This window comes from Leptidea sinapis, chromosome 35 (genome assembly GCF_905404315.1).
Source record: "Leptidea sinapis chromosome 35, ilLepSina1.1, whole genome shotgun sequence".
Taxonomy (NCBI): Eukaryota; Metazoa; Arthropoda; class Insecta; order Lepidoptera; family Pieridae; genus Leptidea; species Leptidea sinapis.
In genome coordinates this window covers 7,067,416-7,087,132 of record NC_066299.1, presented here as the reverse complement: position 1 = coordinate 7,087,132, position 19,717 = coordinate 7,067,416, and the positions used below count along the sequence as shown (strand labels likewise).

General features: G+C 32.8%; 1 protein-coding gene across 4 annotated transcripts in view; it reads left to right on the top strand.

The window, feature by feature from the left end:
• Positions 1 to 236: 236 nt before the first annotated feature.
• The window catches only part of LOC126975191 (NEDD4-binding protein 2), a 48,652-nt gene continuing 29,171 nt past the window's right edge, over positions 237 to 19,717 (top strand). For 2 of the 4 annotated variants that reach the window (XR_007731668.1, XM_050822954.1), the window contains exons 1-2: positions 328 to 612; positions 14,242 to 16,684. Coding sequence is in view for 3 of the 4 variants with exons in the window: in XM_050822954.1 (XP_050678911.1) it covers positions 14,271 to 16,684 (2,414 nt within the window). In the remaining variant the exon portion in view is untranslated. The other 2 variants (XM_050822955.1, XM_050822956.1) reach the window with 2 other exon arrangements.

Genomic DNA, 19,717 nt, shown 5'->3' with positions numbered 1-19,717 from the left:
GTGAAATCAGTGGGTCTAAGATTTTAAGTGATTCTTCATCCCGCCCGCCTCCACTTGATCAGTTATTAAAAGACAAAAGAAGTTATAAACCATTATATAAATATATTAAGAACACAATTCTAACAATATAAAATAAAGTGAAGTGATAAATGAACTGTGGAATGAAAAGAATACATATTTAGATAATGAAAAAAAAAGACTTGACTTAAAGGTCTTAGTTACCAGGTCATAAAATCCCAAAAAAAAATCAATTTTAAAATGTCAAACTCTCAAAATCTCAGTAAATGGAAATTGTTTTCGTAATAGAATATAACAGGTAATTACTAATTAAAATCAATTATAAATTTTACTACTTAACTACAAGTGCAAATAATAATCACCCTTTTAATTATTGGTAAATAGTGAGTGGAACCAATAATCAGTAATGGCTTAAGCCATTATTATTAGATTATAATATATATATAAGGCCTTGTTAGACTAAAGTGTTCCGTGCTGGTTTATTGATATTTATTGCGAGGCAGCTACGCCCACACAAAACTTAAAAGTGATGTTTTGGTTCAGTATGTCATGGTTATGGTGAACAACGGTTTTTGGAGTGCTATGACGGAGATTGTAAGTGTTATTTAGTTCTCTAAAGGAAAAAAATAGATATCATTTTAGTAAATTTTTTTAGTTAGTTCTAGAACTCTCATCTTGACAGTACTCCTTTCTTAAAACACTGAACTATTGCATTAAAAATTATTACAATTGAGGTGTAATGAATCTGAAGTTATAATATCTTATATCTTTAAACGAGCAATTCTTGTATATATATATATATAATCTGAATCTCGGAAACGGCTCCAACGATTTTCATAAAATTAAGTATGCAGGGGATTTCGGGGGTGATAAATCATGTTTGAATGAGAAACAGCTACAATAACATTAGAATACAAAGGTAAATTTCGCCACTATATACAAGACTATTCTAGCTCAGATGGGACATTGGGTGATCCGGAAAGCAGAAGACCCCGGTTCGAATCCAGATGTCCTATTAGTTTTTTTTGTTCAAGTTTTGTACATTCTTAAAAATCCGAGCAAGGCTCGGTCGTCCGGATATTGTAATCTAAAACGAGGTATGACTTCTTTGGGGAAGATATTAATATATTGTACAGAATTTGAATAAGGCTGTATGCTTTGTTGGAGGATCCAGATCCAAAACATTTTTACTACAATTACATGAAATGATCATTTTCGATAGACTTTTCACCTTAATCACAAGAACATCGTCTCCTTTCCTTATTGTGACTATTGTAATAAGGAACAAGTTCAGTCTCTGGATCACATCTTTATTGATTGTTTGTCCTTTGGCATACAGCGCCCAGTGCTGATGGTTTAGCTACTGGAAATATATGATGCAACAAATATAATCCAGCTCTCAAATTGCAAATTTGTACATAATAAATAAATATGATGTAACTTGTAGATACACAACTAGTAATAGCACAATTGGCAAACAGGACAGATTATAAATAGGTTGGTATTATTCTTAAAAGTTATAATTTTGCACAATATACTGGAATTGACTTTAACCCTAGATAGCTAATGTTACTAGATGTGACTGAGAAGCTAACTATTCAACTTTATGACGAACACTTTTAAAATACATATTTAAATATTAGCAACTATTTCATTGTATGAGTTAATTAATTATTAAATATTTGTAGGATATAAATTAAGGATATTTAAATCAAAAGTTAATGCTTATCAAAGTTTAAAGTACACAATAACATATCTTAATAGCATATAGTTTCAAGAGATTAAAAAAAGGCACTTAACATTATATGAACAAATATAGAAACTTTTATTCATAAAAACTAAAGTTTAATTCAAGTTTAGTAAAGAGATCATACGAAAGTAGTAGTAATAATAATTAAATTAAGTATTTTTGTGCAATTTGCACAGATTGGATATCTGTGCAAATTGCACAAAAATACTTAATTTAATTATTATTTCTTTATGTTCACCACAAATGGGAACTTTGCAGCTATGACAATAATTTTTAGTCAAAGGCCTTTTTTTGTTTGAATATAAGCTGCAGCTCTTTCTTTTTGATATTGTGGCATTTTCTGGAACTACTTGAGTTTCTGAACCTGGTGGAATTTGGTCGCAACTTTGGAATTTAGCAGTTTCCTCAAAACTCGTGCCGAACACTTCTCTTATAATTTCTTTCAGTCTTAGCGGCATCATTGATATTTCCAGCCGATGTTTTAGCCACGGTTCGTTTAGCTTTTCATGCAACAACTTTATGCGGAGTAGTGGTTTACCTCCAGACACTTTAATGTTGTGGCAATAAATAATGTATATGAATTGATAGCCGATATATCCAACATGTTGTAAAATAAACACATCGGCCATCAATTGGTTTTGCGGTTACACAACATGTTCGAACACATTTGTCAAAAGTATCCACGCCTCCTTTTGTAGCATTGTAGAAATCTATCATGCTAGGCTTTTTGGATGACAAATTGATAGTTCCTTCTACATCACAAGAAGAGAGCAAGTAAACATTTTGCTTGGCTTTGGTTTGTATAATAGCAGAGTCATCCATCAATACTCTATCTTCACATATGCTGTCAGATTCCTCAGTTTTTGGCATATAATCTTCGTCATTCAATGCTTGAGCTATTTCCTTGTTGGTTATGAACGATCTCCTAGCCATTATTCACTGTAAACACAATAACTAAAACACAATTAGGAAAAGTCAACACAAATAATAATCACTAAAAGTAACACAAAAGCTAACCATTCGTCAAAATGACAACTAAGTACTAGGTATTTCAAAAACTATACAACTTAGCACCAAGTCACGACCACCGTTTGACACAGCTTGGCTCGGATTGAGTTGGTTCGACACCGCATGTAGGTGCGTGTGACGTTTAAAAAAATATGGCGATATATATATTCACTGTTCTTCGTTTTGACAAACCTTAGCTATCTAGGGTTAAGAAAAGGGAGAAATCAGTAAAGACTTTATTACTGGATTTGGCCTAATTAAAACCAGACAGCTGCAGAAGATATTCTTTAAAGAATAAGCATCAGAAATGGTAAAATAACTGATGAGTTTAAATACTGGAACCTGAAGTTAGCCATTATCAATTTTTTTTCTGAAAATATCTAGAGTAAAAATAAAGTTACTAAAATATTCAATATGAATTCAGAATGATACATAAGCATCTTTCTCTGGTTAACCCTAACAAGCATTGAATAATTATGATATATTATTAAGGATAATTTTGTCTTGGTTCATCAATATTTTAAAATTATTAAAAATAAATCTTCCAACATTCATTTAAGTATGCATCTGTTTTTGATTTTAGAATGTATCTTGTTTTTAATTTTTGTTTAGAATTTTTGGTCACAAATATCTGTAATAAACTATACACTTAAAACTATACAAATGACTTGGAAGATACCATCACCTTCAACCATTTGACTGGAAAGATCATGGGCTCTCTTTTCTGGGATGGGTGGTCATTATTGATTATCTCAATAATGTAGCACCAGTTACGGGCTCTGTATATGCACAACAAATATAAGAACTGTGTAACATGAGTGATGGGGAGGCAAACTAGCTTTTATAATTTTTTCTTTCAAAATAATACCTTAACTTACTGGCCCACTGATGTTATGGCTGCTATTCAAGATGATAGGTTCTAAATACTCAAAGTCAAAATAAAATCAAAAGATTGCTCATCAACGTCAATCACCAAAAATACTACTTGATCATCTTTCATATTCACCCGACCTAGCCTGAGTAATTTCTATCTATGTGGAAAGTTGAGTTATTTGAAATGTTAGGTGGGCAGGATGAAGTTTATTAAGAAAGGAATTTTATTTACATTAATGCTTGCTGCATAGGCTTTGGGTTTTCTTTATTATTATTATTGTTTGAAGAATGAATAAATGAATGAATAGCCACCCTATTAATCTATTCCTATTGATTATCGCATCAAAATTGACTATTGTGTTCGCTACTCATACTTATAGCTCGTCTTCAAGCCCTGCCACCTTTACGAACCACAGTATCTTCTTGGGTTTTCTTTGGGATCTTTTGAACCATAATTAGGTTGAATTAATATGTAATTTTGTACATGTGGCAGCATTGGAACACTATGGTTGATTTTTAGGTGAAGTGCATGAGGCACTAGTTACTTAAGGCATTAGGTAAGATCTTATTTTGTGTCACAGATATGAAAATTTTTCCAATATGAATAAAAATATTGAAAGATTTCCAGCTGTCAAAGTTGTGGAGCATAGGAAAGTAGGGGCAAAAATATTTTGTATAGTTGTGCAGGCTTTTCACTTGAGCTTTCACACAAACAGTTTTTAACTGGAGTGTTAGATTGATCATGTCAAAAAACAATAATGCACTAATACTTAATCAAATTGTATGATAGCACCTATTCTTTCTGTGTAATTTCTACTTATTATATAGCTTTATACAAGAATTTATTCCCACAAATAATGTAGATATTAAAAAATTGGCATATGCACAGGTATTTCTTGGAAAAGAGTGAAGTTGTAGACTTCACTCTTTTTCTCATTCTCTTCACTCTTCACAAAGTTTAAAGGCATTTATTTTCTCAAAATTGATTCCTTTGGAATTGTTTAGATGTCTATTCTAACACTACCACCACTTCGGAAACAAATGGTGCTCTGAGAGAGAAGAAGCGGCGCAAGAAACTCTCTCTTTTTTGTGCTCTTTTTCATAAAATATTTGTATATTGTACTGTCATTATTATTGCTAAAAATAATCATATTCAGCTGTGGAGTAGTGGAGTAGTAGGACTTACAACAGAGCCATTTTTTAATAAAACACTTAAATTTATTTTTAGATAATGCCTGAACAGTGGGTGGGACTTTATTATAAAAGTGTATACATTTACCCATTAAGCTATTGTGTATCTTATGAAGCCTACTAGAATTAGTTACAATTAGAATTAGTTAGTGCAATCCCTTATTTCTAGTGTTATAAAAATGAAAATCACTATTTAGAGCAAAAAGGTGACCATTTCTTTGAACATATATTAAATTTTCATATATGTACTGACAATGAACAGTCATATTATTTAAATCTTTAAATAAGCATGACCCGACATTAAATTCCGTATGTCATGACTGAAGTGAACTGAAGTACACTAATCTAGCAATGGCAACATTTGTGTACTTTCTAATCTTTCTGAAGGCGTATGCCGCAGAGCTAGGTCTATCTGGTAGTTGCGCGATATGTGGACCCCACTGAAACTATTTATCTAACGTGATATCCATGACGGTAGTGTTCACAAGTTCCATTCTCTGGTCATTTGTAAGTACCTCCGCTGTATGTGGTGTAATTATTTGAAACATGTCTCAAACAAAGAAACTATCCTTGAGAGTGCATTGTTTACCTCACAATCAATAGCTGCATGTCGCTTCACTTTAAAAATAAGTGAAGTATAATCAGCAAACAATACAATCATGGCTATACTCTACTACAAAAAGTAAATCTTTCATATATACAAGAAACAAGAAAGGACCGAGAATAAAACACCTATTCCTACAGGTTTACCCAAAGATCATTTACCATTTATATTGACTATTTGAACTCTTTCCCGTAAACATGTTTTTAACAGATTTAGGGCTGTATTTTTTACTCCATAATGCTTTAATTTTAGGAGTAAAGTTTCACAGTGGACACAGTCAAATTTTCAAATTTCAAAATATATTTATTTTCTCTTACAATCACATAGTATATACACAGTTTATTAATATCCATATTTAGATATTGTTTTAATTGTGAGAAACTGGTGCTTGAAATAGCTAATTAATACCTGTGCTACAACTCACTGGGCCCCCTAAAACACATGATTATAATGCTGGACAGGTCAAAAGATGCAAAATGCTTTGGACAAATCACAAAAAATGCCCAATGCATGCTGTGACTCTTCCCAGGCATCAAAGATGTGTTCAATGAGTCTAATACCCTCATTAATTGTTGATAAGCCAGTTGTTAATAAATCAATTCTTTGGCACCCGTCGTAAGGACCGATTTATTGTTTCAACTTCACTACGATTTGTTTCCTCACGTCAGTAAACATCAAAGCAGAGCTGATTGCAGTGCGTAGAGTAAACGTGAGTGTACGAACAATAAGAATTAGGTTTAAAGAAAAGGTAGCCCTTTTAGACCAGCAAATGGTCCAAACTGTCTGCAGCTCACAGACAAGCTCGATTAAGATTTGCACATGAACATCGTAATTGAACTGAAGAGAAATGAATCCAATTGGACTTATTCATATTCAGGTGTACCACAGGGCAATAATCTAGGACCTTTATTATTTCTACTATATATTATAAATGATTTACCAAATTCTTCATTACGAAATTGCATAGTTTTTACGGACTACATTTCTCTTCTAATGCCTATCCTTTAACCCATCAATAAATCATAATACAGTTGTAAAAGATGAAACCTTAACAATTATAAATTGGATGGAAAGAAAAAAAATACGTGTAAATATTGAGAAAATAAGTTTGTAGCAAAAACACAACTCAAAATATGTTAATAGTATAAGTAAATCGATTTATTGATCGATTTCTGATAATAAATTAGTTGCTCAGTTCTGTTTTTTCCTGAGAAAATAATATATTTTATTCATAATAATATGGTCATTCGAACATAAACTAAGCACCTAACTAATATTATTGAAATAAAAGAACTAGATCTTAATGTTATTTTAATCGATTAAATATTCATTTGATTACATTTTAATCGATTTTCTTTATTTTAATGTTTTTTCGGTTTGTAGATTGCAAAATGCGTTAGTTTTTTGTATTTTACATCAGAAAAAAATACCCTTTTTTTAAAGTATATATTAAACTTGTTAACCATCAGGCCCAAAGGTCCCATTCTCGTTTGACTTTCCTTTTATAGCCTAAAATCCCACCGCACGATTCTGCACGTGGTTTTTGTTAAAACTTATTTTATCTCCACTCACCACACTTTCCTTGAATGGTCCGAAACTAGTCGGTACCGACACCGACAAAAACGTGAGTAAAGCCGTATTAAAAGATAATTTTATAATGACTCGCGATAGTTTTAATAATTTAAAACTAATTTAAATGAACGTTTCGGGAGTACGCAATGTATTAGCGGTAGGTTGCCTATAAATTGCAACTATAAATAAAAAAAAAAGACTTGATTGTTCCAAAGGTAGCGGTCTCCCTCCAAAATACCTCCACTCCTCTTCAATAGGTGTTCTTAAGTTCTCTCTGTTCCATTAGCTCTCATTTATAATTATTCCTTGAGCACCGGTTTTTTTCTAGACAAATGAAAAGAAGCAAAAGTTGTGCCCATCTTCAAAAAAGGATCCAATAACTCCGTGTATAATTGTAATTATCGACCAATTTCAATTTTAAGCATAGTGTCAAAGGTTTTCGAAAGCCTAGTAGATGAGCATGTCACTACAGCTATTAAAAACAACTTTAGTGCTTATGGTTTTTTCAAAAGTAAATCAACGATTACTAATTTATTTAGCTTCACCCATCTTGTAATAGACAACTGTAGTCAGCAGGCAGATGCAATAAACACAATTTTTGTATCGCGATTTGTATATTATTCTGTTCTACCACAAAACTGCTATAGGGTTGCAAGATTTATTACACTCCAAAAATAATAATTATTGAATTTCATTTAATAAATATCGGAAACGGCTCCAACGATTTATATACATGAAATTTAGTATACAGGTAGTTTCGGGGGCGAGAAATCGATCTAGATAGGTTTAAATTAAAAAAAATGTAGTTTTATCCGTGTTTTAATGAGAAACAGGTACAATAACATTAGAATACAAAGGTAAATTTCGTCACTATATACATGACTATAATAGCTCAGATGGGACATTGGGTGATCCGGAAAGCAGAAGACCCCGGTTCGAATCTAGATGTCTTATTAGTTTTTTTTTGTTTAAGTTGCGTAAATTCTTAAAAATCCGAGCAAGACTGGGTCGTCCAGATATTTTATATAAAGTAAGGATTGTAGTGGTTATTTGACGTTCCAATTAGTACCAACGTTCAGTTATGATAATATTAATAGAATAATTTATAACCTGTGAATATTATATTGTTTTAGTTATTATATTTAGTATATTTTTAGTAATTGTAATATTATATAATCACATGCAAAATCTTAGTGATGTCACTTTATTATGAGTTGGTAGTTTCGTATTATTAAGGTTGGTAGTAGTGTAACTGTTACGAATTGCTCTCAGCTATTGGGCACTTCTTGTTGGGGCAGTAGAAAGTGTCTGACGTGCTGGCTGCTGGTCACCCGACTGCCCTATTGTTATAAATCATTTATTGTTACTTGTATATAGTTTTGATAGTTAAATTATTGAAAATAGCTGATACCCGCGACTTCCTCTACGTACGCACATAGCACGTAGTACTTATAAATATCTTTGTTTCTTAAACTTTATTAAATTTATATTAAATTCATGAGTCATTCTGGCCCATGTGCGTGAAAGGTTGCTGCTTTGTGTGATTTGTCGATCTTGTTATAGGCTAACTTGGCTATTATTTGTATTAAAATGGTGATGTTAAGTATTTTTTTATTAATTTAAATGTTGAAATGAAATGAAATGAAATGATTTATTTGTTGTTGATACAACATTACAATAGCTTTTTTGGGGCTCAAGTACTTAGCTAATTTAACTACCCACTTTTTAACTAAATTATTTAGAAACGTACTAGTTCTGTCTATCAAGACCCTTTATCTCGGGAAAGCGTGAAATTGAAGCTGTGAAAAAATCAAATGTATATAGGTTAACGTAAAAAAGATACCGCAAAAAAAAATTAAATTCAAATAAACGTTTGCCTCAGTAACGTATATAATAATATTGACACACTTTTTACACAAATTATCTTGCCCCAAGTTAAGCATATATAGCCTGTGTTATGGGTTACAAGACAATGATATAACACGCGCGTACACCTTAAAACAACAAATTTGTTTTTCCTTTGATGTGTCCATACATAATTTCTATGAGAGAATATATTGACGCACGGTTTGACAGTTCTGCTGTGAAACAATTTCATTACGACAGCAGGGTGCATATTTTACGAAGTAATTTTTGATGTTATGATATATTATTGACAAATTCATGTAAATACATTATTTTATTTATTATATACAGAACAACGTCTGTCGGGTCAGCTAGTTTATATATATATTATATTTATATTATACGTATATTTCGACATTCTCAAGGGAATCAAAATTTATAGGGTGTAGCTGTTGCCCGCGCGTCAAGATGCTATGAAGCAGTCCCGATTTCTTATTATTTATTCATACTAAATAAGAAATCTATTTAGTAGTTTTTTCGTTTAGCCCGGACATACACACTGATATTCTTTAAAATACCTTTTTGGCTTTCGTGTTGTTTGCGGAAATGAGTTCTCTTTAAGAAACAATTATTTATAGTTTTTTATTTTTACGATTTTATTATTTGTGTAGAATAGTCGTTCAGGATAATTTTGATAGTTGAATAAAAAATACATTAAAAATGATTTCTCAAAACTTTTTTTTGTTGGACAGCCATAGTTGGCAAATGCGGCAAAAAAAACTACTTCGAACATATATAACAAAATTTTGTTACTATAACAGTTAACTATTGGTATTGTGATAATTTGGCGTAAATATAAATAAAAACTTTCTATATTTATATACTAGCTGACCCGGCAAACGTGGTTGTGCCATATAAAGTATAATTCACGCGATAGTTTATAGACACCCAAAAACACAGCCTTCCTCGATAAATGGACTACCCAACACTGAAAGAATCATTCAAATCGGACCAGTAGTACCAAAGATTAGCGCGTTCAAACAAACAAACAAACACTACAGCTTTATAATATTAGTATAGATTTATTTATTTTTATATATATATATATATATATCTATACATATATATATATATATATACATATATATATACGATACATATATATATCTATACATATATATATATATATATGTATAGATATATTTGCCAACTACATAATTATACATTGTAGGTACAATAATAATTATAAGTATTGCTATCAGGGGCGTGCATTAGTATGCTAGCAAGACAGGCACAGTATAAGACATAAGTTGTATGAAACGCTGCTTGCTTCGTATATGCAATCCGTAGACTGCCTACCGTAGGGTAGTAAATTAACTTAAATATCTACACCCATGCTTTAAATCCTCTATTAAAGATTCTGAAACAGCTTATTACCCACATTAAAACACCCAATGTGGTAATAACCATTACATCATCCAAACGAGTGTTGTAATGTTGTACTGAATTTCATAACAACATTCCTTGGTTTTTTTTTCGATCCCTTCATGCGCAAAGAGTTTCAACAAAAAGAAACATTCTTATTTGTTCGATGCGTGGTATCTGTATGAATTTCAAAAAAAGAACATTTTCGTTTACGCGCGTTCCACACGGGACCAGGAGCCCTATTACGAAAATCGAAATACGAAGTTTCGGTTGACGGATCGTACATTTTTATATTACGAATGTGTTTCGAATCCGAAGATCGAAACGAAGTTCGAGATTAGACATTTTGTCTTTCGTTTAGCTTATTCCTAAATTCACTCGACACATACGTTTTCGTTGTTTGACATTGTTATGGTCGTAACAACAACGTCACTTTTAACGACAGACTTATATGTTTCGTTTTAGATAAAACATATTTATTTTATTATAAAATGGCACGTTTTTTAATGTACGAAGAGGTCTTCTTGTACGAAGAAAACCTTGAAAGAGCAAGAGAGCGACGTCGACTCCGGCAATATTTATTAAATAAACAAATTCCCGATGGTTGATTCCCTAAATTGTTATGAATTATCGCCATAATCATACTTTATTTGAAAAACTTTGTGAAGAGATTATACTAATAAAGCCACTATAAATGTTTCTATTCTATTCTATTCTATTCTAAATAATACTTACTCGCATATATATAACTTTCACTTTACTTCTGAAAAAATTTAAACTAAAAAACCGCGAATGTATGTTAAACTACCACAGACTAAATAAAAATATAATGCAATAGATGACATGATACGTCAAATTTAATTTAACTAATAAAGCATATTTTCTTGCAGTAAAATAGGATTATTTTTTAAATAGATAACTTAAACGGAATATAAAGCAATTCCATTATTTAAATACATGTTAACATAACGAAAAACTTATTTGTAAATTTCTAATTTGTTATCGGTTTTGGCACGATTTACCGGTAATATAAGTTTGTACATTCATATCATCTTTGTACAATTTTTTTATGTCTATAGTTCCGAAACGAATTACGTCTGCACTATACGGATCCGAAGTACTTTGGTAATAGGATTTAAATCGAAGTTCGTCGTTCTTTCGTTTCGGACCGAAACTACGTATTTCGATTTTCGTAATAGGTGCCCAGAACGGGGCGCGCCGTAAAAAAGTAGGTTATTCGAAACCCCGCCATTTTTCTTGAAAAAATGAGAGATTCAAGTTTTGACAGCACACCGCCGGATAATATGTGGATGATATTAGGTTACTACTAGGACTGGCTGTGTTAATGTTAGCAGTAAGCTAACTGTTTCAGAATCTTTTAGAGGATTCATATTCTGGGTGTAGATAAAGTCTTGTATGCAACTGTTGATAATTAGGTATTAAAACACTCATGTGATACTATTATCATGGCAATGCAACTTCCAAAATTATTTATCGAATTAGATGATTCAAACACCAATTTGAGGTTTGCCGCTATTGACGAAAAAGTGGGATATTTTTGGGTCTATTACAAAGGTGCGTGTCTATTGTAAAGTTCTAACGAATCATGTCCCGTTCGATACGTTTTCTTTATAGCTCTAATTGATTTTAAAGGTATCGGTCATCTCTTATCAAGTTATCTATCGCGATATATGATTGCCCCATTGCCATTGTAAATTATTACTATTATAATGACAATTACAGGTCAGTGTATCTTTTAATATTTTATTTATTCTTTAGTTATAATAATATATCTATTTTCCTCATAATAGGTCATACACTAATACAGTCGCAATCATATGAGTGTTACAGTTTTAACAGCTGGTATTTGTTAGGAGCTGATGTTCAGACATCAGAAGATGGTTTACATAAGTTTCCTTGTTTAGAACTAAATAATTTAAGTTACTGCAACTTGACTTCCCTCCGTTGAAGCGTTGCAGAGTATTTCGGCATTAAGCTAGACGAGCCGCCTTTTGCTCTTCGGACAAATTGTGGGGAACCCAGCGGGAAACAAGCTTTCTTACACACAGCTCATTATGCAATATCGACTGAATTGCACTCATTCCGATACTGATAACAGCCTGAATCTGCTCGTATGTCACATGACGGTCATCTAATATAATAGTTCGCACAGCTGCGATGTTTTCAGGCGTGACTGCTGTTCTTGGTCGACCTGCAGAAGAAACAGTGCTGAGCGATACACGACCGCGCCGGAACTCGGCATACCAGCGGTATATTGTCGTTTGACTCGGTGCTTCAACATCATATATCGAAACAAGTTCGTTGAGAAATTTATCTTGAGATAAGCCGCGACGAAAATGGTGATAAATTGTGGCACAATAATGTTCACGCTTGAGCTCCATTTCTGTTAACGACGTGTCAACTTTAAACCAACATAATTTTTGTTATTGAACTTTTTTTTAATTGTATGAATGTCATTAAGATTCTAAGAGGCCAGTATTCAAATTCTAAAAAAGGTTTTACTGTAACTCAATCCGAAATATTCTATTCCCGATCATTTCAGTGTGCCCCTCGTATTGATATTGTGAGTTTCCAAGAGTATTTGTGTACGCTGTCTTGATTTTATTTGTAAATATTGTCCATCCTTTTAAATAAAACTATATCTTAGAAAAAATATTGGCCTATTATTATTTTAGCCAACGACGTACTCGACGTAACAGACGTTATCGGTAATATACTTTATCAACCCTGGAAGTCTACTCGCATAATCGACGACGATACATTCGAAACGATACGATAATACTAAATAAAATGTAAAAAATAGTAACTCAACCCATCTCGTCGACTTCCTATTTGCCAGACGGCCATTTGCATTACTTTCTACGCATAAACGATCAATAAAACGACTTAAATTACTTGGTAGTGAAAAAGATTATGTTGAATAAGTATTTAATGTTTAAATATTTGGCGTATGTTTATTTATTTAATATACTCCAAAGGACTCAATAAAATTGACTCCACACTCAAAATTAAAGCACAACTACAACATAAAACGATAATAGCAACGACCGCCTAGAAGGTGTCGTTGAGATTATCGTAAAAGTGACTTTTTTTTTTACGTTTAGTTTTTTGTTTTACGTTAAGTAGAACATCTTCACTCTTAGCGTTGTATCGTGCAGGTTTAACACGGGGCCATGAAAAAGTAGAACATCTTCCTTTATTAGCGTTGTATCGTGCAGGTTTAGCGCGTGGCCGCGAGTAAGTAGAACATCTAAAAATTACAAATATTTACAAAAACATTTGGTTTAGAGAACAGATTACGATAATTAATATAAAGAAATTTAAAAATTAATTTTCCAAAGAAGTTTCACTTCTGACATGTGAACTTTGTAGACAACATTTTTATTTTTATGTTTTTTTTTCGCAATTTAAGAAAAAGTTCTGAGGTTTTCATGATCACTTTAAGAATATTAGATTAGCGTAATTGTATTAAGTTCGAAATTAATGTAAATAAATTTGTAGTTATGATTTTTGTGTAAGTTTTGCGGCATAGGTTATGCCGCAAAACTTACACATAGTAAAATTACATGATGCCACTTCTCCTAGTTTTTTCTGTTCTGTGCATACGAAGTCCTGTTTTTCTAACAACAGAGAAGCAATAGAAAAGAAGAAATCATAGTTTCATAAAATATTTGTAATTCGAATTCATTAACTAAATTTTGTGACAAGATTTCTAAATTCAAGAGTCTGATAGAACTTATCACAGACTGCTCAAAACTCTCGAGGTTATGACTGTTATTTGTTTTGCTTCTATTTTATATATTTTAGTCGGTTTAAGTATGTCCTTCTGTAACGCAAAAATGGATTGACTGATTTTGGTGTCAAGTGATCTGATTACAACTGTAATCATATATTTTTATTTGTTAGTTAATTAACCAAAATTATTTATTTTCAGGGCATTTATCAGCTGATGCAATTATAAACATGACAGACCCTATCCCAGTTACAACTGAGCAAACATTATCAGAAACGAATATAATGTCATCAAATAATGATACACAAAACGACGCAGCTGCATTTGTTTCGCAGCCATCTGCATCGTATGCTCTTGCTTCTAAAAAAGTAATCAATACAGCATCAAAAACTTTACCCAACACACAAAATGTGCGGCAACCCAGATCAATACCGATGCGAAATAATATTTGGACCCAACAAACTCGAGAAATGATAACAAAATTTAATGAGGGTTGGCGCTTATTGCTAATAATGAGAGGAGCGCCTGGAAGTGGAAAAAGTTTCAAGGCCCGTGAATTGGTGCAAATGACTGTTGGCTCTGTTAATGAATCATATCATCGACATGTCTTTAGTACTGATGACTTTTTTATGTCTGGAGGTGTGTATAAATTTGACAAGATGAACCTGCATGATGCACATTTATGGAATCAAAACAAAGCCTTTGAAGCAATGTCAAAAGGCTTCAGTCCAGTTATAATTGATAATACTAACATTCATATTTGGGACATAGAACCATATGTAAAAAACGGTGTGAAAAATGGTTACCTGATATATATTGTTGAACCCGACACTCCGTGGGCAAAAAATGCTCAAAGACTTTTCCAAAAAAATTGCCATAACGTTCCACTTCACAGTATTCAAAGAATGTTAGACAATTATGAAAAAATAACAGTAGAACACATAATAAAAAAATATAGCCATCAATATCCATCAATATCTCCTGTTTTTCGAAACTTCCCACCTATTGTTGAAAATTCTTCACAAGTTGACACACCTATAAAAGTTGAGTGTGAGGCGGAAGAAAATAATCCAAACTCAGATAACTTCCAAAATACAAATGTTGGTAGAGAAGCTATAAACCTAAACACTTCAAATGGATTAAAGGAGAATAATGCAGTTGAACTTACATCTACTACTACTATTAATGCTGAAATAAAATCAGATATATTTTCCTCAGAAGTCAACAACACAATTATTGACGAAAATTATCTAGAAATACAAAAAAGTATTGAGCAATTCCAAGATGTGGAAAAGCAATGGGATGATGGAGAAAGTTGGGAAGATGAACCGCACATATCAAAACCGGCTTCCAGCCCCGAAAATATTAGCGAGCTTACTCTATCAAAGCCACAAAGACTCAAAGAAACTGACAAAATATCTGAAGTTGAATTCCCACTAACATCGTTTCAGGGTTCAAATGATTGGAGTCAATCCAATATTCCTAAGAAGAACTTGAACCAAAATTTTATCGTTGAAGCTGAGTTGCCTTTAATAAGCAAAAAATCTACAGGGACATCTACGGAAAGTGGAGATAGTCATATCTCAGATAAAAATCCCTATAAGATTATAACTGCTATTCCAAGAGACATTAACATTTTTTATATTAATATGAAGATTGAAAAAATACCAGAAAAACGTATGTTTGATAAGAGTACATCTACAAATAATGATATTTTAATCACTGAGCATCATAAATACCAATATGATGAAAAAGAGTTTAGAAGATTCAGGAAAATGTTTAATAAATATTCATCAAGTGATTTAAGGGATTTTTATATTGAATGTGAAGGAAATGTTGATTGGGCTGTAGGACTTCTTATAGATGACGATATGACGAGAGATAGTATGGCTAAGAAACAGCTGATTTCTGCAGAAGAAGATTATATTACATCCGATGATGAAAACGAAGTAAAAAATGTTTGTCTTGCTGATTATAATATTGTGCCTGATGATCGGCTTCCATCACCAGAAGCCCAAGAAGTAGTTGCGACATCAAGTAGAACAGTCCTTAATTACCCTAAAAGGTTGAGAAAGGAAGCAAATTTGTCAAAGGTTTCTATGCAGCTTAAAAGACAAATTGAAAAGAATATTGTTATATCTGATAGTCATTATTCAGAAAACCAACTTCGCCTCAGAAAGGCTCGTTACCAAGACCAACATAGTAATTCTCTTGATGACAAAGTTGGAGAAATAGAGATAGTTTTAGATGGACACCAAGAAGCTCCTACAAAAACTGAGGAACTGAAGTTGTCAATGATTGATACTACAAATAGCATTCCAAATCCATTCGCGAACATGCCATGTATCAGCATACCCGCTGTTGCACAAGAAAATAATGCTGAAAGTGATGATGAAATAAACACCAGTGCAACTTTGGTTGAAGAAACTGTTAATGTTTTCATTGGAAAAGATTTTATTAAACAGCTAGACCAAATGTTTGGACGGAAGGATTGGCAATATCCTGAAACCATTAAGCCAAATGTTAATATGCCTCTCTCAATATTATCTGTAATTAATGCACTTTGGATGGAGTCATTCACACATCAATTGGATGATGAATGTAAACAAACAGCAATGATAGAGCAAGATGCTGAATTTGCCAGGTATTTTTGACCTTATTTTAAATATTATTCTTAAACTCATAGCTTTAATGATAATAATTTATTCGAAATTTGTACATTTTCAACCAAATTTTTCATTTTATTATTATTTATCATTATTTAGTTTAAATACATTTAATTTCATAGCGCGAATGAAATAAGTTGTGGAATATTGGCTGAACATAGTTATTTCATAGTAATCATTGGTAAAGCCATCCCAATATTTATTTTAGTATAATTTAATAAGTACCTATAGATGCCATCATACCGCCATCACCTCCCAATTCCCGCACCCTTTCCCCGCGTCCTTCGACATACCTACACTAATCGTCTGAATGAAGGTCGATTCACGCCTGCTAATTGCGCACACGCATTGTGCCGAACCGCTTATTTTCTACTTTAGTACTTAACTATTAAAACAAGTGAACCACCAATGATTGACATCGAGGCAGAACAGCAGGCCACCATCTTAACCTTGACGTGCACGTCAGTAAAGGTAAGGCATGTCTTCCTTATTCCTCAATCACTGATCGCAATTATCTGTATGGTTCTTCAGGTGAATTATCAGGCTCCTTCTATATACAGTCCACCTGAATTCAAATATATATTAACCGCCTTTTCGCAAATTCGCCTGAATAAATGGTCGGTTATTCTCCATTTTATTGATCCTTCGAACCGGATATGATGAATTCGAAATTTAAACCGGATTATATCATTCCGATGTAATTCATTCGTGTAGGTATTTACTCCTAAGAAATTATAGCACATCGCTTATCCTAGTTAAATACATACCCATAATCGGCATATTTATTTCCCCGTAGTTACAGTAGATAATACACACCAGTGGCTATCTTCTATAAATTCTCGGGTTCTCGGTATAGCACTATACGTGGCTACGTACTGATCACGGACGAGTAAAAAAAGAAGGACTCCGCGCCGTGATATTAGCAAGTGAAGCACCTTTATGCTAGTGTGTGTGCGGTTACGGGGATACCAGTAACACAATTTTTTCTCCCTTAAATAATCATATATGGCCACAAATACTTTTATAGTATCGTTTTTACACTTTGTCACAACGCACGACGGCATTTTTAAATATTTTATTGCGACGCCCGATCGGCTTGTTTTGGTACTTCACTGTTATGTCAGGTGACACGAAGTCCTTCTTTTTTTACTCGTCCGTGGTACTGATATAAATAATTATTATACTCCGCACTCAGAAAGATCGCAACAAAAGAAACCGAATGTTTCGGAAGAAAAAGATTGATAATATTAGCAAGTTTCTTGTAATAACATAATGTTTTATCCGAATGCGTTCTCATAACATTTACTTATGATCACTCTAAAACCGCCACTTCATCCGAAACTCGTAGGGAATCATTTCTTATCTACTGCATGACAGTCGATTACATTTGAACAGATTTTCCTAAATTATTGGACGCTTTTGATGAAAAATTACTTTTTTGATTTCGACAAGTCGTTTGTTAGGATGGTGCCGAGATAACCCCCGATTACCGATACCGATCTACTTCATTACTTAGTTAAAGTAGTTTAGATCAAACACCAGCCACCCATAAAACAACGTTTTTAATTTTCATTTCATTTCATTTCCATTCTTAACAACAATAACATTTCAGGGGGTTAAGTACGATATTAATCATTAATTAAAAGCATCGTCAATTATAACTAATTACTTAAGGCGCTATAGTCTTAAAAAATAACATTTTTGAATATCTACTTAAAATACTTCTACTGTTCCAGTTTTTTGACGTATTTATTTCCATTTAAAATTTAAAATTTTGTTTATATTATTATCATAAAACTATGATAGCTATCAGCACAAAACTTATTTTATTCAATAGTTAATTAATACTTTTAAATTTGCTTCGTGAGTTTTATCACTACGCTTTGTAAATTATTTTATATCATTTTTTTTCGTAATGAACCAAACGCGACGCCTTGGTTGCATGCTCGCTCATGCCAGCAGGCAGCAGTACGTCCGTGACTACTGTCAAGAACGGTATTGTGTTCGTTTCTCTCGGTCTGAAGAGGGCTCACATTGCGTAAGAAATTAGCAAATGGAGAATCATAGTAAAAAAAGAGAATTGAACGCTTACGACAGGATGCGGCAGCATATTATGTTAAAATATATAGTTAAATGGAAGTCAGAAAATACCAAAATAAAATGTACGTAATAATCTTTTGAATATTATGTATATACTTTAAGGAATATATATATATGTTATGATACTTAAGGGAAGTTGGAAATAAAGGATAGCAGCCGCGCTAAATTATGATTTCAATAATATGGATATCGTATCCAAGGTTCTCGAAGGTGCAGTCGAATCTGGGATGATTTTTGGAATCCAAGATGGACGCCGCGCAAAATTAAGATTTCAAAAATATGGGTATGGTATCCGAGGTTCTCGAGGGTGTAGAGAACGAAATTGGTATCGATAATTTTTGAAATCGAAGATGGCCGCCGCGCAAAATTATGATTTCAACAATATGGGTTATCCGAGGTTCTCAAGGGTGCAGAGAACTAATTTGGGATCATGTTTGAATCCAAGATGGCCGCCGCGCAAAATTATGTTTTCAATAATATGGGTATCGTATCCGAGATTCTCGAGGATGTAGAGAACGATTTTGGGATCATTTTTGAAATCCAAGATGGCCACTTCGCAAAATTATGCTTTCAATACTGTGGATATCGTGTCTGAGGTTTTCGAGGGTGTAGAGAACGATTTAGGGATCATTATTGAAATCCAAGATGGCCGCCGCGCAGTATTATGATTTCAGCAATATGGGTATCTTGTCCGAGCTTCCCGAGGGTTCAGAGCGGCCGCGAACACGTAGAACATATTTTCCAATAGTTTACCGCGCGTACGCGAGTGAGTAGAACATCTTCACTCCTAGCGTTGTATCGTGCAGGTACGTATACTACTGATTGCCAACCTATATCTTATAATAAGTATTTCATGTAGGTGTACTATGTAAAACACTCATGTAGTAAATACTTATTTATACTTAAAAAAA